The 23,844-nt window shown below is 49.2% G+C and overlaps 1 protein-coding gene across 1 annotated transcript in view; it reads right to left on the bottom strand.

The window, feature by feature from the left end:
* Positions 1-1,177: 1,177 nt before the first annotated feature.
* Positions 1,178-23,844, bottom strand: part of TGFBR2 (transforming growth factor beta receptor 2) — an 87,859-nt gene continuing 65,192 nt past the window's right edge. Inside the window, exons 4-7 of the mRNA XM_036267110.1 lie at positions 22,311-23,110; positions 20,195-20,336; positions 7,130-7,257; positions 1,178-4,402 (exon numbers count right to left, since the gene is read on the bottom strand). Of these exons, the coding sequence (XP_036123003.1) occupies positions 4,223-4,402; positions 7,130-7,257; positions 20,195-20,336; positions 22,311-23,110 (1,250 nt within the window). The 3' untranslated portion in view covers positions 1,178-4,222. The remainder of the gene's footprint in view (positions 4,403-7,129; positions 7,258-20,194; positions 20,337-22,310; positions 23,111-23,844) is intronic.

The raw sequence follows: 23,844 nt of genomic DNA, 5'->3' as shown, positions 1-23,844 counted from the left end.
TTTTTCCAAGTTCTCCTTTCAAGGCAACTTGGCTTTGCACAAAGATTCTATCTCTCTGAGACTTCTTACCGGAGTCCTCCGGGCACGATTTCTCATCTGTGAAATGGGCATCCTGTCCAGCTCACAGAGCCGGTGAGGGTAGAACCTGCTGCCGCAGCAGACACACGGCGCAGTCGGGTTCGCCTCAGAGGGTCGAGCCTCCCTCCGGACAGGAACCTGCCTGTTCTGCAGGCCTGCGGCACATGCCTCCTTCTCCTCTGGTTTTTCATGTTTTCCAGGATCCACCTCGAAATCCGCCTCTTTGAGAAAGCAGCCCTGGCGTACTAAACTAACTTCATATTTGCCAAATGAAGGCTTTCCACGGTCAAGACCCACTCCGGGGGCCTGGCGTGCATTTCTGGCCGCCACAGTATCTTGTATAGGTGGAGGCCCATAAAATCCCATCTGAAGCTGGGATGGGACCTGGAGAGGGTTTGTAATTTGCCCAGGTCACATGGCAAATGGAGGAGCAGGTAACTGCTAAAATAAGTCACCACTAAGACTGCCAAGCGATTAGTTAAAATTGTGTCTATAGCCCAGCCGGTGTGCTCAGTGGTTGAGCGTCGACCCATGCACCGAGAGGTCGCCGGTTCGATTCCCGGTCAGGGCACATGCCCAGGTTGTGGGCCCGATCCCCAGTAGGGGGCATGCAGGAGGTGGCCAATCAATGCTCTCTCTCATCAGTGTTTCTCTCTCTCTCCCTCTCCCTTCCTCTCTCTCTAAAGTCAATAAGAAAAAAAAAGATGATCTGTAATTAATGCCCAGAGCATTATGGACCACATCACCTAGCTCAGTGATTGTCAACAGAGAGCAATTTCTGTCCCTCCAGAAGACATTTGGCAGTAATAGTGACAGTTTGGTTGTCACAGCTGTGGGGTGGGTGCTACTGGTCTCTAGTGGGCAGAGGTCAGGGATACTCTTATACAACCCACAGTGCAGGGGACAGACCCTTCCCCAAACCATTATCTAACGCAAATCGTCAGTAGTGCCGAGGTTCAGAAACCCTGACTAGGCACCACTGTCTTCACTATTCAGAACCTTCACTGGTTAGAGCACAGCTGATAAACTCAGAGGAAGCCACAGTATCTGATTCCAAAACAGGGAGCTTCAAGTTGAGGCAGAGAAACCACAGATGCTTTGTCACCAGAAAGCCTGTAAGCGATGACCTGAAGCCAACTGCCCAAGGCAGGTTTGCCTGGTGGTGCGGATAAGCTGATTGCAAGCCTCTCCCTGTGGGATGCCGGGGCTGGGTAGGAAGGAAGAGGAACAAAGCATGACACCAGGCAGAAGTCACAAAGAGAGTCAACGGCCGGCTGGCAGTGTAAGGACAGGGGAATAGAAGCAAGGCGTGCTCTTGGCATCAACCCTGGCTGTGCCAAGCCCTGGGAGAAGTGATCCTGTGGTCCTGGGATGGAGGCAGCTCCATGGACAGTGGGGGGAAGGGGACAGGCTGAGATGACAGGAAGGAGATGCAGAGGGACCCTGCCAGGGCTCTGGGGTAAGGGGCAGGCCACCCAGAGCACCTGCTGCATCTCCTATTATTGAACGTCTATGAATGCTTTTCTTTTTTCAAAGGGGACCTGAGATTGTCAGTTGAAGAAGGCAATGAGAATGGAAAAGTTGGAAAGGATTATGTCTTGTGCTATTTTTCTCCATGAACTGCAAAATAACCAAGTGGGGCTAAGGGGCTTAACCCGCTATGAATAGGAACAGGAGACAAGAAGCTGACCTGAGTATTTCTGCTTTATTCAATCTAATAAACATTTTATTTATATAAAAGATGAACGATGCACAGTATGAAAATAAGTGCTTGAGACATTTGATATAAAAAGAGTACTGAGCTTTCACATTCCTATTTTAATACATGAGCAGAGCCGAAGTGTTCCATAAAAGAATAAAACTTTCCCTTTATGTATAGTAGTAAAAATAAAAAAGTCAGTATTTTTAGGAACTACAGAAGGTTATTCCTTGGTCTTCTTCTTGAATAAGAAAACAAACAAACAAAACAAGCCACAGTATCATCTCCTACTACATTCCAGTTTATGCTGACAATGACCCAGAAGGGATAAAGCTCTTTTGAATCATCAATGGACCAGTATTCTAGAAATTCACCACTAGAGGTCAATGAGCAACAGCTATTGGGATGGTGTCAACAAGCCTTAAAGTGCACGGAATTTCTGGGCACTCCTAGTATGGCAGCCAGCCTCTCCTCCAACTATCAGCCCACCCCACGGGGCAGGGTGCCTAGAAGTTCCACCCAATCCCAAACTTCAGCGTGTCTGCCAAAACCCCAATGAGATGAGACCTCCCAACATCCAAATAGAGCTGACTTGCTCCCTGCCTGTCCCTCTTTAAGATTCCTATTTGGCTGAAAATAAGTAGCTTCAAGATCATTTTTTACAATGCGAGAGATTTTGCAGCGTTAACCCTCATTTGTGGGTGAACAAGGGTCCGATGGTGTGTAAATGTTCGTTCTTGTCCACGCGCATTTCGTGGCTGCAGGCAGTCTCCTGCGTCCCACACTGGAGTCCTCACTAGGAAACTTCGCCAGGCTTCCGAAGGCTGGTGTGATGGAGACACCAGTGGTCAGGAAGAAAGCTTCTTGCAGGGAAGGGCTCCCCACCCTAATGCAAAGGGGAGCGCTCTTAGCATAGAGACCAAAGAGATGTGGGTTCACTGGGACCTCTTAGAGGAGGTCCCCTTTAGTCCAGAAAACTTAAAACATGGCCAGCTTCGAATCTTAACACCAGATCGGGGAGAGGGAGGGCATCGCAGACATATTATACAGCCAAGAATGACCGCTGCAATGCACCTTCCTTACAGGGGACCTTGGTTCGGGACAGGTTTAATTCTCACGCCGGGCAGGGGGCAGAAGACACCAGCGTGTACATCAAGAAGTGAAGCGGCTTCGTAAGTGTGTCCACACTCTCATTTTAGGAATGATGTGGGTTAGAGAGAACTGGAAGCCGGCTCACTTGAGAATCTGGATGGGTATGTGTGTGTGACAAATCTCCAAATATTTTAAAAATGGCTCAATTTTGTGAAACGCAGCGCCGGCCAAGCACAACACATGTTCAGAGCGCCGGGGAAGCAGTCCTGACTGGGGCAGCATCGCGCCGTCAGATCCTGTCCATGAGGCCCACGCACACTCGGGCATCCAGGAGCCCGGGGGTGGGACCTGCTGGTATTGTTCAGAAAGCTGCAGACCCACACCAAGCGTGTGGACAACAACACAAAGAACCCTGAAGAGACGTGATCCTTTTTATGAAGAAGGCCTTGGGAGGGAGCAAGAGTAACATAGGTCTAGGGGGAAATAAAAATATATATATATATTTATATATCTTATTAGTAGAAGGTGTGGCCATTTCATGGACAGGGAACTCTGTCTTGATTTTTCTGCAGCCTGTGAAGGCAAAACAGGGCTCAAAATGTTAACTCTCAGAGGTGGGGCGAAGTTTCTGAGCTGGTTGAGGACGGTGGTTCACAAGCCCGATGTGGGGCTTGGAGCTCGCGTGACCGGCCCAGGAGGAGCAGGGACACACAGGATCCCGGGATCTGGTCCCCAGGCGGTGTGGCTAGAGCAGCTCTGTGGACAGAGGAGGACCCAAATTCAGGGAATGGTTTTGCAATAGCGAGTGCCACGTGGCCATAGCAGCCTCTGAGACACGAGCCCCTCTCCTCCTGCACCCCCCCCCCCCAGTGTCCTCAGAGAACCATTTATCCCAGGTGTGATTGTCAAGTGCTAATGTCATGGATCCCTTGTTCTGCGCTCGGCTCGGGAGTGCTCCGATCAAACCGGTTTCCTGGGACATCTGATCTTTCCTTTGTCTCTTTCCAGAGTATGGCTGTATATATAGATATAGACATATATAGATATATATATATAAAACATAGCTATTCCATATTTATATACAGGCATTAATAAAGTGCAAATGTTATTAGCTATTGTAAAAATCAATCTCATTTCCTGAGGAACTGCTAACACAGCTTATCCTATGACAACGTCAAAGGCGTAGAATGCTTCATGGGACCCGCTCCCTGCCCGCAGTGGTCCCGCCGGTCCCGCCGCTGGGCCCTGGTTGTCCAGGAAGCATCCACCGGTTCAGGGGCAGCTTCCTGCTGCCTCTGCTCTTTGGCGACAGGGGCGACCTCTTTGGACTCGGCCCAGCCTGCCCGGGAAGGGCTACTTGGCAGGGCCCAGCGAGCCGTCTTCGGGGATCTTCTCCTCGGAGCAGCTCCTCCCCGAGAGCCGGTCCAGGTGCTCCAGCTCGCTGAAGCGCTCCGCCACGCACTGGGCTGTGAGCCGGGCCTCCGGGTCGTGGTCCCAGCACTCGGTCAGAGTCTCACACACCATCTGGATGCCCTGCAGAGGAAGAGAAGTCCGCAGGCAGCATGAGTGCATGCGGCGGTGGGCTCCACGGAGGGCCGGGTGGTCTGCTGACCTTGTCCCTGCAGAGCAGGCCAGGGGCGAAAGAGCCCGTGCATCGAACCCGGTCTGGCCGAGCGCTCGCTGCGTGAGGCCACCGGCGGCCTGTGGCCCAGGGGCTGTGCAGGTGCCTGGGCTCGGCCCTGCAATCTGCTGTACCCCTGTGTTCGTGCCTTTTGATCACAGTAAGTCGTGAAGTGAAGAGACAGCACAAGGATCCTCCAGTAGGCTTCTGGGGTCCAGCAGCCTTCTCCACACCTGAAATTCCCAGGAAGTACCCCAATACCATTTCATACCTTTCTGCTTTTTTCAGAGCAGTTTTAGGTTCACAGCAGAGCTGAGTGGACAGTACAGAGCATTCCCACATTCCCCTGGCCACCCCCCAACCTCAGCGTCTTGCATCTGTGTGGTGCATTTGTTAAAACCAACAAACCGACGTTGACACATCAGCCAAAGCCCACAGTTTACAGGAGGGCACATGCCATGGGTCTGACAAATGTCCAATGACATGTGTCCACCCCTACAGCATCCCACAGAGTGAGCTCACTGCCCTGCAAATCCCCTGTGCTCCCCCTCCCTCCCCCTCCCCCTCCCCCCGCGTCCCTGCGGTTCTTGCCTATTCCAGAATGTCTTGGACTTGGAATCGTAGGCACCTTTGTGTCTCCACAGGACCGAATGCCCCATCAGAGGGGAGGCCAGGCACTGGTCTGGTTTTGTTCTGTAAAGTCCACAGGTTTTGTGCAGCAGATTCAGGAGCAGCTGCCACAGCCGCCCTCTGTTCTGCTCCCCTGCTCCCCATTAGGCTGGACCCTTCGGGACAGCTGTCTCTGTGTGTCAGACCTCCTGGACTCCAGGCCCTTTCAGAGGGTTTGACCTAACCCCATCATGGCCCCATTCAAAGCCCAGCCTGGAAATGCTGCCCAGCACCCGGCAAGGGCCTCCTTCCAGGACTTTGTCTTTATTTTGCATTGCAAATATGTCTGCTATGGGCTCAAGCCCTTCTGGGAAATAAAGCAGGCAGGGGTTAGAGAGACATCGCCTGTAGCAGACACAGAGTGTGCTCAGGACAATGAGAGGCTGACACTGTTATCTGTGATGACACCTCACACAGGTGGGCCTTCTGGAGTGGCTGCATCCCAGGCTACCAGGGAGACAATCCTCTCGCCACACCTGTAACCTCCCAGGCACACCTTGGAGCCTCCCCCCCCCCCCCCGCCTTGGGAGGGATCACGTTCATGATGTTGAATTAATTGTATAATTCACCTAATTGACGGTATTGATGGATGGCCCTGTTAAGAGTGGAGTGTTGTTGGTACACAAGTAACATTTATTTTATTCTGACACTGTAATTACAGGCAGTAAATTAAATGAAATATTAAGCATTAACTTGAAATCAATAGGGCAACAAATCTCATTAAGAGAAAAAATGTATTATGCAAATTCTTTCCAGAATTTTATCATCATGAATAATGGCTTCATTTCAGGAACTGTACAGTTTAGGAGGAACTGAGTCTCTGAAAGAAACAAGACCAGTGCCTTCTGACGTCAGAGCTGATGTGAAACAGCCCTGCGTCGCTGCTCACACAGGCCTGGGCGCGAAGCCCTGGCCACGGGGCCTGGCCGCAGGTCCCTGCTTTCTTAGGTTCTGTCCTGGACGTGGCTCTAGGCCAGGACGGGCACAGGCCCGGCTCCCTCTCCATCTGTCTTCCCCGTCGGCCGGATTTCTTGTTTCTGTTTCTTATCTGATCTGCCCTGCCCTTCGGAAAACCTGTGACAGCCTGGCTCTCACTGGGGAGGGAATCCGTCCGAAGGAGGCCACAGAGGTTTCCCACAGCAGAAAGGAGGCCGTCAGGGCCACAGGGCCACACTGCTCCTCTCCCGCTGCATCCCCGCTATCCTGGCTGTGTGAGACCGCCCCCCTGTTCTCACGACCTCTCACTCCGTTCTCTGCCTCTGACCACTGCCTCATCCCAGTGCCCCGACACAGTGCGGAGAGGGCTCCCTGCCAGTCCAGAGTGACTGCCCGCTGTGGACGGCCCCACCGAACACTTCCAGGGAAGAAGGAAACAAGCCATTAGGGCGATCCCAACAGACAGATCTTCTGTTTGCTCTCTCGCATTCCCCCCTTCTTTGCCGTCTTTCGTTCCGGAGTGAGGAGCTGTACTACCTGTGCTCAGCTCTGTCCACGGCTGCACACGGCCCTGGGCACATGGCCCTGGGCACACGGCGGCCACCTCTTGGTCCAGCTGGCTGCCACACTCTGCTGAGTTCTCTCTGCTAAGTACTTCCCGCTACAGCTGAAAATTTCCAGAAAACATTTGGGACCCGGAGGGAACAAAACATAAACTCCCTATGCAAAGCTCTAGGGGTGAGTGGGAGAGGCCAGAAACAAAATATTTTAACTGGAACCCGGGGGCCTTGACAATGTGACCACTGCCCTTCAAATGATTATTCGTGAGCCCTCTCCGAACGTTTATCTACCTGCCAGTCGGGACTCAACAGAACAGGGCCACCCCACTTTATCGAAGTTTTCTTTCTAAACAAAACCTAATTGGATCCGCGAACACAATGGAACCTGCACTCAGATTGAAACCCCGTAGCCCAGAATTCTCTCCTTCCTACGGGGTCACCGCAGATTCTCCCCTCAACACAGTCACCCCTTACCTGGTGGCTGAGCCAGGAGCTGGGAATTTCGGGTCGTCCCCGGTCTCGCAACACATTGTCCTTCATGCTTTCGACACAGGGATGCTCCCGCACCTTGGAACCGAATGGAGGCTCGTAATCCTTTACTTCTGTTAAGCAAGCAGACAGACACAGGGACACTGAGAGGGGTGTCTGCAGCTGGGGACACGAGCACGCTGGGAGGTCTGGCTGGACAGCGTGAGGCGCTGAGGGTCAAAGTCCATCTGTGACTACTCCGAGTGCCTTTTTTTTTTTGGTACGTGCCCCTAGCGGGAACCGAACCTGGGACTCTCTGGTCCGCAGGCCGACACTCCAACTGCTGAGCCACACCGGCCAGGGCCCGAGTGCAATTTTCAATCACCATGGACTGAAGCAAGAAGGAAGGAGAGGCTGTGGAAGGGGCTTGCGAAGTATTCCGCAAGGGATCGCTGAGTGACCGGGCTCGCAGCCGGGGACAGAGCGGACAGCAGGACCAACAAGGTCCCCAAGGCCTTCTCCACGGGGTGATGGGCCTTGGGAGTGGGAAACCATCCTATACATCAGAGCGGGTTGTAGCCCTACAAAGGTGCGCTGGATTTCACCTGTGGGGGTCGAGTTCATGGCGCTAGTCAGCCTAGAAAGGGATGGAATTCCGACACATGCTACAGTACGGGTGAACCTTGACAACACTGTGCTAAATGAAAGAAGCCAGACAGAGAGAGAAATATTGCATGAGTCCACTCATATGAGGTCCTTGGAATAGACTAATTCATGCGACAGAACGCAGAACAGTGAAGAGGTAGAGGGTGAAGAGGTAGAGGGTTACTACTTAGCGGGTGACAGAGTTTCAGTTGGGGGAAGATAGAAAAAGTTCTGGAAATGGATAATGGTGATGGTTGCACAACACTGTGAATGTACTTAATGCTTGTGAACTGTACACTTAGAAATGGTTAAAATGGTGAATTTCTATTATGTATACTTTCATGGGAATTAGTGATTAAGGAAAAAAACGTCTACTAAGGCTCCTCAGGATAGCAAGGATGGAAAGAAGGTTTGAGAAATACTGTTTACTAAGATGACAGAGGAGGGAGATTAATAACATCAACAAAAAAATGTTTCCCGAGTAATTTTCCTTCAATGAGACATGCTATAAAGACAATAATAGAAGATGATATAAACTTCACGAGGGCTTCAGGTTTCAACCAAGGTCAATCTCTTTATAGAAACTTCCTTGAATATCCCCAAGCCATTCTTGACCCCATGTCCTGGCGGAGCTCCAGGTTAGCATGAGTTATATTTTAATATAATCACCTGCTTATTTTTCTCACCCAACTAGACCGTGAGCATCTGAGGGCGGACTCAGACTTCCCTTCTCATTCTTGTATTTTCCACCCACACGAACGGGCCTCCCATACAACAGACTCTCAACAAATGCTTTGGTGAGTGAGTGAATGAACGAAAGGATGAGTGAACTCATGAATTCTAGATCCTACCCCAAGTAGCAATGCATAAATTCTGGTGGAACATTAAAACAGCACACTAATTCAAGTGGGTGGACTAATATACGTGTCACCGAGGCACGGGACAATTTAAAAGACAGAAACCACCCCAGTACTAAAAACATGTCCGAGCTAAAAGGGGAGAGGGGGGCTGGATTCAACTTTTTTCTCCCAAGGAAGTAGGACCTTTGGCCTACAGCTTCAAAATAAGCCTGTTTAATGAGTACAACTTTCACTCATTTGCTCTCCCAGGCTAAGAGTTGAAGAAGCTTTCAAGGCAAGATGGCGTTTTGAAAAGGGATGGTTTGTTCTTTGTTTATTTGTTTTTTCCCCCTTTTCCCAGAGCCCTACTTGCATACTTATCTTCTTCGGCCTCAGCCAACTAGGAGAGCAAGCAGGATGTTCTTTTTCCAAACTTTGAAATACGGAGAAATTCGGAGTGAAGGCCTCCCAGCACATGGAGACCAGCATGGACCACCCTGTGTGTGTCCACTTTTGCCTTCGGGTGTCCACAGCACAAGGCCCATGCTGCCTTGGGGTGGGATCTGAGTTTCGATTTGCATGCTATGCTTATTTCTTCCTTCCATCAAACTCTAAAGTCCCAAGGCACAGGCTGTTTTGTGTCTTGTAATTCCGCAACAGTGCCTAAAATTGTGCCTTTTACTTAGTAGGCATTCAATGAACATGAGTTGGGATGAATTCAAGCAAAAGCAAAGGATTGAGAATCAGTGAGGGTTTATTCTGACCTGACTGTCCTCTTTTATAAGATGAAGGGGCTGAACTGAATGATGTCCATGTCGCCTTCAGAGTTATTCTGTAATCCAATCTAATCAAATATGATGTTCTCCTCGTGCCATGCCTTGAAGTATGTATACCATACTATACCATACCATACCATACCATACCATCCCATACCATACCATCCCATACCATCCCATACCATACCATACCATATATATCTAAATTATTTAGATCTATATATGATCTAAATTTCTCCTTAGATAATGTATCAATTCACTGATTCTTCATCCCAACTGTTTTGGCTGCTGCGGTTGGTATGGCTGCCCCCCTGCCCAGATCCCTTTACCAGCCAAGAGCAGCAGACTCCAGCTGCAGGTGCTGTGTCTGAGGAGGAACACTGGTGTAATTCACACCAAGAGCTCTCCATACAACCAGGCTGAGAATGGACCTCTCCCAAAAGTACAGGTGCATGAGCTCCTTCCTCTCCTTCCTCTTCCTGCTTCTCTTACCCCCGCTCAGGAGACCTTATTCTCAACAGGTCCCTGCACAGACATCGTGGTGTTGGACTCTACGTCTGCAAAGCAGGCCTACAACCACTGTCAAGGAAGCACTTTCTTCTTTGTCCCTGGGCCAGTCTCTCCCTATCCACCCAGTTGCAAAGCCACCCTGAGGAAGCCTTGATGTGGCCTCTTCCGGAGAAACTAAAAGTACTAGTCCATCAATCATTCCCAAAGCCCGGTGCTCAGAAGGGGGAGGGGGATGACCACAACCAGGAGGAAGATGCTGGGATCAGAATCAATCCTACGTGTTGATCTCATCGCTGAGATTCCTTGAGAGCAAAGAAAAAGTCTCCCTAGTTGAGATTCTAACCCTGCGACCCTTTATGTCCTTTGAAGTCCTAATCTTCAAAGTCACAAAAACCACAGCGGCTACTTCAGTGCTAAGCTCTATGTGGGCCACGGGAATGGGTGAGGGTTGGGAGAAGACGGCACTGGGCATCAGGTATGGGAATGGTCTTTGCTTAAGAAAGGAGTCATGCGTGCTTCTGTGGGAAGGAAGAGAAAGGCAGTAATCCTTCCCCAGAGCAAAGGGGCTTGTAACTGCATCGCTTCCCATTTTTCCTCAAACCCTGGGAAGCTGTGAGAGTCCCCGGTTTTCCCATGGGGTCCGAGCCCGCTCCGTTTGTGACTGTGGGAGACAGTCCAGGGAAGGAAGGTCAAGGACAGCCTGAGAGGGCCTGGCCCACAGACTCCCCGGGCCACACTGGGAGAGAGTGAATCTCCGAATCTCCTGCCTCCTTCTGAGTTTAAAATATCCAAGTCTGGGGCGATCATCATTTGAACCAAACTGACAAATTTTATTCAATCCCTTGACACGAAAGTAGTCTTTCAGGTTAGGAATGGGGACGGGGATTTAAAGTATATGCATGCTTTTAAGTTTCTTCAACTCCAAGGAAATGTTACATTTACATAAAATGCATTTCCCCAAACATTTAGGGCTGCTTTTTGCCTTATGAGTTTTTGTTAATTCCTCTTTCTTCGCTCTTCTCCCTCATTTTGAGCAACCTGCTCCAGCCATTTTTTTTTCCTATCCTGCCTTATACGGTGTATAAAGATGAACTAACGCTTGTGTGTGTCATGTGTCGCCCTGTCACCGACATTTGTTGGTGGCAGGCATGAAACGCACCCAGAGGCAACATTGCCTTTTTTATTTCTCCTTCTGGGGCCATTCTGGGGCCCGCACTGGAGTGTGGGGTCTGCCCCCTGCGAGATGTCACACTGGGGGCCATGCCGACTGCTCCTCAGCTCCTCTCGGAGCCCGCAGAGTCCACGGACATTTCCTTTCCTCAGCAGGCGGCGGCTGCAGAGCCTGGGGGAAGCCCGGACCCTCGCAGGGGAGCTTGGAGGGCAGGACGCCTCTGTCAGCCAGGGGGGCACCAGTGGCCCTTCTAGGACAGAACCTCATGCGTTGAAACCCAGACAGTCCTGGGCAACGGAGCCAAGCTGGTGACGGGCAAAACGTTGGCTTCCAACTCCAGCCTGCTCCCAGGGTTTCAGACATGCAGAGGCTGAGACGCTTAAAGCCCTTGGGCAAAATTGCTGGAACCAGATGACACATCCTTGTATCCCTATTTATTTGTCATGTTACATCTCTTTACTTTTATCTTTATTGTTGAAAGTATTACAGATGTCGTCTCCCCTTTGTCCCCCCATTGATACCCTCCACCCCACTCCCCCCCGAAAAATACATGTAATCAAAGCTGCAGCAAAATCACTAAATAGATCGATATAGACAAAAGCAAACCTCTCTCAACTCCTAACCCCTAGTTTCACAAAAGTGGTTTAGGTGAATGGTGGAATTAAAAGTGATTTAAGCCTGGCTGGTGTGGCTCAGTGGTTGAGCGTCAGCCATGCACCAAGAGGTCGCCGGTTTGATTCCCAGTGGGGACACATGCCCCGGTTGTGGGCCAAATCCCCAGTGAGGGGCGTGCAGGAGGCGGCCAGTCGATGTTCTCTCTCATCGATGCTTCTATCTTTTTCTCCCTCTCCCTTCCTCTCTCTCTAAAATCAATAAAGAAAAAAAGTAAAAAATTAAAGTGATTTAAATTTTCCCCTTATTGTGGCACTTACCAATACATTTCTTTATTAAAAAAATAAAACAGATGTTTTGCCCCGGTTCACCAGGGATTGAGGCTTTGGTGAAACACTGTAGAGATGAATTACAAGAAAAATGAATTCCACTTGGGTGTCGTGACAACACCAAACTGCGATCAGAGTTATAAACACCTACTCTCAGTTTCTGTCCCTACCGTGTCGCAGGTCTGAAACAACCAGTTGGAAGCCCCGCACCTCCCACAGGTCACATTGCCATACCACTGCTCTCGGGTTTTGCAAGGAATACGAGTTGCCTCTTGACAGAGGAAATGAAAACAAGTTACTAAAGATATCTTAAGGGTTTCAAATGAGTCAGACAGAGAATGGCAAAGAGTCTTCAGAGCTGCGATCCAACACCTCGTTTCACAGTTGAGAAAACCGAGTCCGGAGAGCGCCCTGGATTCCGGGAAGCGCGCAGAACGGCCGGCGGTGTGACTGTGACTCTGATGAACCGCTTTGCCTTTTTAGGAAGCTTTCGGGCTTTCTCCTCTCCACCAGGCACTTCAGGGAGTTCTCGCCCCGACCCAGAACAAGCCTAGCTGGGAACATGCCTGTCACAGATGTGACAAATGTGTCCCTTGCCGCTCTGTCTCGGCCTCCCCTATCCTGTGATCCTGAGAAGGGGAGTCTTCTGGGACCCGTCGGATGCTATGGTGGGTAATTGCTAAACAAGCTATGCAAAAAAGCCACTGATGACAAAGGGCAGCCCTCTCCTTATGCTCTTATTTACCGACATGAAACCACTTTGGGGTTAGGGAAGTCGGTGGACCGGTGAGGAAAAGGAGCCTGTTGCATTTTCCGCCACAGGCACTGGATGGGGGTAGGGTTGGCAGCAGAGTCACCCCGGGTGTTAAGAGGACCTCTCTGTGCCTCTGATCCAACAAGGCCCAGGCGCACTCCTGTGGTGAGCAGCAGAGGAAGCAAGTCAAGGGGTGAGTGGGATTAGTTCAGAGGGTGCTACACCTGCCTAACCTAGAATGAGAACTACTTTTTAAAAATGTTAGAAATGCCTCGAAGAATAAAAGCCAAGAGCTTAGCGATCAAGACTGAATTTAGCACTTAAAAAAAAAAAAAGCGTTAACCATATGCATCCTAATTTGGGGTGTTATCAGTTCTCTCTGCCCTGGCTCCATCATAAACGAGATGTGACGGCTTGGAGAAGAGAGGTCTACACTTCGTGCCCCAGTTCCCGTGTCCACCAAATCCGCAGAACGAGGGAAATCACAGTGCCCTCCATCATGACTCAGGACGCGGTCCCTGTCCTCGGAGGACACGTTCCAAGACCCCAGCGGATGCCCGAGACCGTGGAAAGTGCCACTCACTCCCCAACAAAAAATAGATATATTTTTTCGTTTGTATTAAGTAGAGAACTTTTATCTTTTCACTTCAAGGAAGCAGTTACAGCTTCCCTCTGGCATATCCAAATTGCCAGCATCCCCACTCTAGTGGTTTAGGGGTACTATTAACTAAGACGAATTAGACTTAACACAAGCCCTGCGGTACAAAGACAGAGCGCTGCGGAGGGCTGCAGTGGGGACCGCCACCCGCGTGGCTGTGCTAGACGAAGGGGTGAGTCACAGCCCAACAGGACAGCCCGAGATGTCACCACGCTCCTCAGTACACTGCAATGTAAAACTTATGAATTTCTGGAATGTTCCATGTAATATTTTCGAATGACTGTGGGTACTGAAACTGCATGGATAAAGGGGACTACTGTGTACTGCTGTGGGACCTCTGGCCAGACTCCTCTACACTTAACTTTCCCATGCCCGCTGCGACGGTGGCAGTTCACCCCCCAACCTCGCCCTGGGAGCAGCCCTTAACCAAGGATGGACGGGAGTTGTGAGATAAACACCCACCTTCCTCCTGAGTAGGGTGGTGTGATGCGGAGGTGCGTGTTTGACCCTGCCCCCGGGTCCCCGGCAGGGTTAAGCTCCAGTTGTCCACAACGGAGACCCGCCTGACAGCACGCCACTTATTGGCTTCCTTCCCTTGCGTGACTCCCTTCCCTGTTCCCTGATTGGCATTTCCTGAGATCTGTTCCCAAATAAACTGCGTGCACTCAGAGTCTTGGTCCAGGGTCTGGGGCATCCAACCCAAGGCAGATGCCCACACAGTACAGCTACTGAGTCAAACCAAGTCCCTGCCTCACCCGCAGGCGGCGCCCACACCAGGTGCTTGAGGCTCAGACCTCAGGGTCTCCGAGTGCCTCAAACACCCCTTTGCTGAGAAACCTCTGTATTTCACTCCTTGAGAACAACTCGCTCCTCTCTCCAACTTCTTTCCCTTCCCCTGCCTGTCCCGGCGGTCTTTCCCGACAGAAGCCCCCACCCAAACTCCCAGGCTCCTGGGCTTCCTTGACTGTCCCTCAGAAGGCTCAGAAGAGAAACTACACCCCAGTCTCTCTGCCCAGTTCCGCCGCCCTCGGAGGGCTGGTCTCTGGGACAGCAAAACTATTCCCCTGAAAGTCAGCATCTGGCACCCAGCTGTTGCTTTGATGGTAGTTCCAACTGAGCAGTGCCCCGAAGCTGTTGACAGTCTTCCCCGAAGCAGGGCCTCCGAGTTGTTCTATCTGCCTTCCAAATCAGAGTGCCCTGAACTCCAGGAGAACGCGGCTTCCATCCAGTCCTTTAGGTCTTCAGTCCTTCTCTCCCACCCTCTGTTTTCCCCTTTTCTTTGTTTTTGCTGCATTTGCCCTTTTGGTCTGTCTCACAAGGCTGCAGCCCCGGACAATAGGCTGGGGAGCCGTTCTCGGGGTGCGTTTCTTCTCCGTTAAATACTGGCTCAGCCGGCTGCTGTGTGTGTCTTCTCGTGAGGGGTCTACACGGCTAGAGAGTTGGGAGTCGCTGGGCTTGTGGGCCGGTTTGGGCTGCGGATGCTCTGAATAGTATGCTTGCTGTGCTCGCCAGGGGGGGCCCTGAGAGGCACCCCACCTTCCTCGGCCTCCCACACACACCACAAACACTTACACGAACACCAAACATACAGAGAGCCAGGGACAGAGATTTCTTTGTCAGCGGGCACCGGTCTCTGGGTTTGCAGATGCTGAGGGAGATGTCAAGACTTTCTCCTTCATAAACAGTAGCACATCAATCACTTCCATCTCTCTGATTCCTCCTTCAGACGACGCCAAAGACCCTCTTCTTAGTTCTCTTGTATTCTTCCCGATGATCCAGGTATGTGAAATAACACCTCGGCCGGTATCTGTCCCCAAACTCTGCTTTGTTTTCCTTTCAGAAATGATCACACCCACCCCTGACATCATAGTATGCATCTACTTGTCTATTACTTGTCTCTCTAGACTATTAGCTCTTCGTTAGACTCTCTGTCCCTTGAGGACAGAGACTGGTTTGATTCACTGCTGTAGCTGTAGTATTTTGAATAATGCCTGCCACATAATAGGTCCTCAATAAATGTGTGTTGAGTGAATGAATGAATGAATGAATCTTCAGAAAAACTGAAGACGACGGAAGTTATCTCAGACTTTAAGACACCGAGCCTGCAACATGCTACAGAATTTAGTAGCCTCGGAATTCTATGAACAGAGATTCACCTGGAGGAGACAAGACGGTGGATCGTTGGAATCTTTCACGAGTGGCGCGATCACTGAATGCTCCTCAGTGTGTGATTATCTTGTCGGAGACTTCCAAAAAGGCTCTATGGCAAAGGCCAGGATGCACACAGTAAGACTGACTAGCCCGTCCCTGGCTGGGTGGCTCAGTTGGTTGGAGAGTCATCACATATACCAAAAAGGTTGTGGGTTCAATTCCCAGTCAAGGCACATACCTAGGTCGAGGGTTCGATTCCTGGTCAGGGCGTGTATGGGAGACAACCAATCAATGTCTCTCTTTCTCTCTTAAAAATCAAAACGTATCCTTGGGTGAGGATTAAAAAATAATAATGATAATGTTCCTGCCTTTGTTAAACACGTATTCTGTCTGCCAGGCCAGCACAGACTAAGAAGGTTAGGGCCCCTGGGCTAGAGTCAGAAATTAGGGCTTTGATTTCTGGTTCCGCAACTTCCTCCACTTCTTGAGCCTCTGCTCTCTCGTCTGTAAAATGGGGCTAGTAATAGTACGTGCAGAGTCCTCGCCAGACGGACTGAGCTGACCCATGATGCAAGCGCTCGTGTCGTGGGAGATATGATTCCTTTGTGTCTGATTACATGACCGAACCCACCCCCACCAGAAAGCCTTTCCTTTTGACCCCTCTTTTCAGTTAGAACAACTCGCCTCTTGAGCTTCTGGGTGAAAATCTCTGCTAGTGGAGTTGCACCAGTTGGCTTCAGATGGTGCTGTTACTCCGTTTGCATTTTCCCACCTGGCAGGGAGGATTCGCCAGTGCAGGTCTCTCTGTGCTGCTCTGCACAGGGAGCTGCTGAAAAAGAAGTGACTCAAGAAGAAATCGAGTCTCACCTTCCCCCCCAGAGCTGACCTGTCCCTCCCTGCCTGACCCTACTGCCACACTCCCGTCAGCCAGCGTGGGCACTCAGTCCCCGGCGCCCCCTGCCTTACTTGCCTGCAGCACTAACCACAGCTGAACGTCACTTGCCTGTTCACAGACTGATTTCAGGGTTTCCGGCCCAGTAAGCAGCATGAGACAGTCGGGAGGTGAGACCGGAACGATGTCCATAGGGTGACTGCAGAGTGAAGAGAGTGCTGTGTGGACAGGAGCCTCGAGGGGCAAGCAAGGGCCGCTGGCAGCCACGTGAAGGCTTGGCTCACCCCTGAGAACAGAATGGACTTGCCCTGGCTGGTCTGGCTCAGCGGTTAGAGCATCAGCCCATGGACCAGAGAGCCCCGGGTTCGGTTCCCGCTAAGGGCACGTACCTTGGTTGCAGTTTGTCCCCTACCCCGTTGGGGTCGTGTGGGTGGCAGCTACTTGATGTGTCCCTTTCACATTGATGTTTCTCTCTGTCTCTTCTTCCCTCTCTCCCTCCTGCTCTATTGGAAGATAAATGCAAAAATGTCCTTGGGTGAAGATAAAAAAAAAACAGAATTGACTTGTCCCAAGGCAGGAAAACAGGGAGCGCACATGCTCCTGCATACCATCCCCTCTGCTGAGCGCCTCACTTCATTCAGTAGACGTTCTCTCGCTCAGAGTAAGCTGCACGGAGTATCGGTTGCCCTGTGTTGTAAATATCGATCTATCCTTCCTCCGACTGAGGTGAGCCTACTGCACACTTCCTTTCAAGCGAGGCCAGCAATGAAAAACCAGTCACTGCATATGTTGTATTTCGAGTCACAGAAAAGAAGTTTAAGCTTCAGGCAAGCCCATTTACACCCTGCCCTCTCTCAGATCTTATAAATTAAAGCCGGGCATCAACGAGAGGAGTTATTATCGATTCTCTTTGTAAGGTAAGAACTGTGTCAGCACGTGTACATTTTTAAGACGTAAAGGAGAAAAAGTAAAAGTCTGATTCGTCAGTAAATGACATGCCTCTTGAGAGCAAGACCTGTCTTTACATGTGTGTTCCTGCAACCACCGCGAGGGGATACGTCTATCTTCATGCTTTCTGTGCCTTCCAAGAGACTCTTGACATGTAAAAGGAAAGTCTGAAATTAAGGAAAGGCTAAAAAAAATATCTGCCTTTAAGGTTTTTAAGTCATACAAAAAAAAAAAAAAAATCAAATGCTCTTAAAAGAAGGTTAAAAAAGAACTTAATCCATGAATTCGCACATTGAGTCAAGTTAAAGGCTTTCTGTGGGACTAAGCTGACCAGAAAGAAATAACTTGGGTTTTTTTCAGCCTGAGCAGAGGTGGAAGAAGGAGGACTGTGGGCTGCAGATCAAACAACATGAGGACCGGGATGGCCTCTATCCGGTTCCCCAAAAGCCATCTGCCTGCTCTTACCTTAAAGGTTCTGAAAGGCCTTCTGAGACTAGCTGAACAACTGAAATCCTGTTCCTTCCTAGAGAAAACTTGTTTATACTGTATCTGTTTTTAGACCTCATAAAAGTGGGTGAACTCGGTCCTTCCCCATTAGCTCGAATTCCTCCACACTCAGCAAATATCAACAGGAAAGGGCTTCGGTCATTGATAACAATGAAGGCAGGAAGCTCACGCCAGCCCCTCATGAGCTGGCTGCCCTGGCAGGGAGGCGACATCTCCAGCTCATGTGCAGAGAGCAAGGGGTTTGAAACGAGGGGGAAGATGCTGAAATGTAGGTAAATGTATTCCGACAGTGACACACAAGAGCATCATGTCCCCCACGACTCACACGGGTCTTAAAGGATTCATTTTGGAACTGTCAAAGCTTTCAAATAGAAAACTAGTCTCAGCGGCTGAAACCTGGTTAAACAAATTTCACTGTGCAAGGAAAAACCAAGTTACTTTTGAAAGTGCTGTGGGGGAAGAAATCTCAGGCAGGAAGCTAGAAAACAACAGTGTCAGCCAGACAGGAAGTGCCATCCCCTGCAGGGACCAGGGAACAGGTACAGCAAGGGGCTCGGGGAGGGGGTGACCTGGACCCGTCCTGGGAAACTGGCTAAGAATGTTCTAAACAGGATGAAGAACCAGAGCCACCCGGTGTGTCAACCAAATCCTCAACCAAGTCCACCTTGGGCAAAATGTGGGGTAGACTGGCCCAGTGATCAAAGCTGTGGCCATTGAAGCAACATAATAAATAATGATGCTATCAGATACCCACAGACGAAAATAAATCTCCACAACTCCATACCGTATCAGCACATAACTAAATAAGTAACGGCATGGTGAAAGGGAGTGTAGCTATTCCTTACAGTAGAATATCTGTAATAGATGTAGGAGGAATAAGGAAAATAGAGAATCGCTGTTAGAGCAACACTGCAGTAATAATTGTTGCAGGCATGCACTACACATGGATCCTGTAATTAGCAGGTGGAATTACGATAAGAAACAGGTCTAGTACACTTGCTATGCATGTGTGTAGTATCTTTACAAACAGGTCAAAGTACCTTCCGACAAGATAAGCATTAACTACAAATGGAAAAAAACAGTTACTTGAAAGGGGAGACACCTGGTAGACACCACCTTCGCAGAGCCATCAAGCTGAACCAGCCCCGATACGAGTCCCCGAGAGGGGCACCATGTCATGTCTGTGGTATTCTTGCCCCAAACAATCTCAATCGAATCACGAGAAAACATCAGAGAAACCCAAAGCGAGACCATCTATAAAATAACTGATCTAAATTCTTTGTAAGTGCCGAGGTCTTAAAAGACAAAAGTAGACTGAGACCTGTCCCAAGATGAAGGACACTAAGGAGGCAGCGATGGTAAAAGTAACGGTGGATCCCGGGTTAGATTCTGCTCCAGACAAGGACATTGCTGGGCACTTAGAAATTTGAATAAATTCTATAGATAAAGAATGTTGTACCAATGTTAACGTCCTGTCTTGACTATTTCTGCAACTATTCTGTTAAGTCTAAAAGTATTACAAAACAAAGAGTTAAAAATAAAACTGGGGTTCGCTTGGCTAGACTAAGCAATCAGCCAGGACCGTGTTGAGATGTCTAAGATGGGACTCAGGCCCTGGTGACAACCACTGAGAAGAGAGTCAGGGAAGGTCAAAGTACTGTAAACCTCAGTCATTCTCACGTTCAGGAAGATCAGGGAACAATACTCGCGAAAACAATGGCATCCCGCTGCACCCCTAAAGAATGTTGCCTTCCTCAATAACTGGCCCAGTTTTTTAAAACCTAGACAAATACATTGAACCATTCTACTTGTTTTGCCCAACAAAGAAAAGGCATGTCTATAAAAGTAAATTTTGAGTCAAATCCATCTCCTAGATCTTATAATTCTGAAAAAAGAAAAAACACCTTAAAATAAAATTTTTAAAAAATCAGATACTTTTCTGAATATTATCCACTTGATCAGTAAAAAGAATTCTTATATTATTAGTATTCATGACGTGCCAGATATTTAAATATGTGTGGAGAGCAATGTCAAGAGCAAGAAGTAATTATACGCTAAGAAAGGAGATAAAAAGCTTTCTGCTCCAAACACGGGCTTTTAGCTTAAAGACTTGGGCTTTTTGTCATAATTCCAAATCGTACTGGGATGGCTACGTATTACCCGATCTCAGCTCGCTCTCCTCGTGGGGCTGACTCACCGGCAACCCTGGGATCACATCTGAAGCAAATAACAGGACATCACGTCGAAGGCCCATCCACCAGGACGGGGTCCATACGTACCTCCCACTGCATTGCAGCGAGACGTCATTTCCCAGAGCACCAGAGCCATGGAGTAGACGTCTGTCTGCTTGAAGGACTCGACGTTCTCCAGGTTCATCCTGGACTCGAGCACTTCGGGCGCCATGTATCTTGCAGTTCCCACCTAAAGCACAGACAGACAGTGAGGCCCATCATTCGTTCCAGCTGCATTTTTATGTTCGAAGTAACAGCCGATGTTTGTCCCCTACGTGGGTAGATCATCTCCGAAAAGTGCAACGCTTTTAAAAACAATGCAACCTGCACAGAAAGGTAGCGCTTATGCACTTATTGTTTGTTTTGTTTGTTATGGGCTGGGGTGCCCACATTTGTACGTAGGGACTCTCTCCAGATGTGGGTCTGAGCCATCACGTTCCAGAGCAGAAGATTCCAGATCCAACCTGACCTGCCTGGTCGTTACCAAGGCATGTGTGTCAAGGTAGAAGGAAGAAGACATATTATTTGTTTTACAACTTATAAATAGAAACAAAATTTTACAATTTATATAGGGGCCTCCATTTATACTCTTTCTTTAAACACGTTTTTTATTGTTGACTATATTACAGATGTCCCCCACTTTCCACCCCTCTTGGCTCCCCTCCACCCATTCCCTGCTCCCCCGAAGGCCTTCTATTGTCTGTGTCCATGGGCTATGCATATGTGTATATACAAGTTCTTTGGTTGTTTTTAAAAATAGATATTTTCCTCCTGAATAGCCTTTAAAGAATATACACAAAGTATGCCAAGATAAGGAAATGCCGAACTCCAGAGCTGCCTGGTCCGGTCCCACGATACATGTCTCCATATTACACAGTAACATCCTTGCAGATAACCTGGGGGCATCTATGATACTTCAGATGTTTATTTTTGCTTTTGCAAATTAAATATTGCTTCATTCCTGAAATGCCAAGATTTATGGTGGAAACAACAATAATAATTGCCATTAGTGTGGGTCACTTAAGGATTGTCTTAATCTTCGTGTGTGCTGAGAATATAGTATAATTTCATAAAATCTCTACTAAATTGAATTGTGTGAAAACATTTCCACAGTAAAAGACCAAATCTGGATATTCATGCAGTTTTTTTTTTCTGGACGATGACTGATAATATGAAAGCACCGAGGCAGAAAGGAAAGAGGAAAACCGGAATATTTCCAGGGAAGGAATCACTGAAATGCTTGCTGATGCAGCCCGTCGCTTCATTTGATAACAGTGAAGTCCTCCCTTCCCATGGATGTAAGGAAGGTCAAGTGAGCCGACATTACTATCCCCCAAAATGTTGTTTATTGGCATGCATTAGGAGAAACTTTTCTTTTAATAGGTCATTGCATGAATCATTCTCCTGGCACATGAATCTGCTCATACTTGACATGTTTACCTCGAGGCTGCCTGTGCAGTCATGGACCCAGGGGGCCAACTGAGCAGTAACTACCGGCTCCAGAGGCACGTTCCTCCACCTGGTCAGAAAACACCGGTGCTCCGGAGACTCCACTCCAACCCACAGACGAGTTTCCGGTGTGTGAAAACATCGGGCACCGTCACTCAGGATGTTTGGTCATTTCTAGTCACCTTCCAATAGCTTCTTAGCTAAATGGGTTTCTATTTTACTCCGTGAGATGCTTTGAAAGCGGAATTGTTCACTCTCTCAGTCCATCACTCACACAACAAATGCTCCTGGCCACTCTCACTGTTGAAGGCATTGAGCTGGATGTGACCCCATGGGTGTGGATTTGGGCTCCAAGCAGATTGCCTTCTACAACGGTGTGAAGCAATACAAAACAAAACGATACAATTGCTAACACTACAGAGTAGAAAGGGTTGAGTACAACCATAAGAGAAGAGAAAAGTAGAGATAAAGTGCTAAGAGTGTTTGAAGCACAGAAAAATAGTTTGCAAATGGAAGAGAAATAAGGATCCGCTCAAGGAGAAAAATGTCTGTCCTGAAGTGAGGAGGATCTAATGAAACAAGAGGAGAAATGCTGCTCATTAGCAAAGGCACTCTGTCAGGAGAGAGTAGGATGTGGACAAGGTTAGGGCTAGTTAGGGATCAAGAGGTAGGGTGGGGCCAGGGTCAAGGTAAGAGGAATCCAGGTCTAACTCACCTGCCCACTGTTGGCCAAATCATCCACAGACAGAGTAGGGTCCAGACGCAGGGAAAGCCCAAAGTCACACAGGCAGCAGGTCAGGTCGTTCTTCACGAGGATGTTGGAGCTCTTGAGGTCCCTGTGCACGATGGGCATCTTGGGCCTCCCGCACAGGGTGTGGTCACTGTGCAGGTGAGCTATGCCCCTGGCGAGGGAGCTGCCCAGCTTGCACAGGTCCTCCCAGCTGATGACATGTCTCGTGAGGTACTCCTGTAGGTTTCCCTTGGCATGGAAAGCGGTGATCAGCCAATACTGCTTCCCCAACTCCGTCTTCCGCTCCTCGGCTGTCAGGAACTGGAGGATGTTCTCATGCTTCAGGTTGATATCCGAGAAAATGTCCTTCTCCATCTTCCAGGAGGCGTACTCCTCGTAGGGGAAGATCTTGACCGCCACAGTCTCAAACTGCTCTGAAGTGTTCTGCTTCAGCTTGGCCTTGTAGACCTCGGCAAAGCGACCTTTCCCCACCAGCGTGTCCAGCTCAATGGGCAGCAGCTCTGTGTTGTGGTTGATATTGTTGGCACATGTGGAACTGATGTCGGAACGGTCATCTTCCAAAATGATGGCAAGGTGCTCGCTGAGGTCCATGAGCTTCCGTGGCTTGCTGGTCTCCCAGGACGGGGTCAGCTTCTGCTTCCGGTGGACACGGTAGCAGTAGAAGATGATGATGACAGCTATGGCGATGGCCAGTGGTGGCAGGAGGCTGACGCCCGTCACTTGGAATATGACTAATAGCAAGTCAGGGTTGTTGGTGACATATTCTGATGTGGAAACAAAATCAGGGAGAGAAGGAGTTGGGATGAGTAGGTACGCACTGTGAGAAAATAGGTGTACACCTCAAGTGTCCAGATGTTTCAACATCAGTCTAGTTTTTATAAATAATGTACTGTGAATTTTTGGTGATAGATGCTAGGTGCACCTGTCTAGTCTTCCCTGCCTCTGCCCATTCATTCAATGTCTCCTACTCTTCCCTCAAACTTCAGCTTAAATGCCACTGCCTAAAGGAAATCTAGAAAAACACAGAAAATGTTTTATTTTATATAATCTCATAGCACCCAACATTTTCCCTATGTAACAATTTAGCACAATTTAAATTAAGTAGCTATGACTCTTCTTAGTGGTTTTGTATCTGTGTTTCCCTACTTCCCCCACCCGCAGCAGACTGAGAACTCTGAGCTGGCAGAGACCACGTCTTTCTTTTTCATGACTGTAAACAACACCCAGCACACATCAGGCCCTTGGTCAGTGCTGCCTAAATGGGAAAAGCATTTACTGAGCATCAACTGTACTCAAGGCACTGCAGGAGGCTTTGGGAATACAGAAAGAATGACAACGCCTGCTTCCCAAAACTTGCATATGTGGTAGCTAGTAAAACAAAGAGGCTGCCATAGAGCACCCACAGTCTTGGCTCTTTTCTAAAGTCCAACTTGTCCCGCTCTGATCGATATCCAGGTTACCCTTAAGCATCAGCTCTGGGCCTGGTGGTGGTAGAGAG

Source organism: Molossus molossus, unplaced genomic scaffold, assembly GCF_014108415.1.
Source record: "Molossus molossus isolate mMolMol1 unplaced genomic scaffold, mMolMol1.p scaffold_m16_p_18, whole genome shotgun sequence".
Classification (NCBI taxonomy): Eukaryota; Metazoa; Chordata; class Mammalia; order Chiroptera; family Molossidae; genus Molossus; species Molossus molossus.
This window is presented reverse-complemented; position numbering and strand designations above follow the sequence as displayed.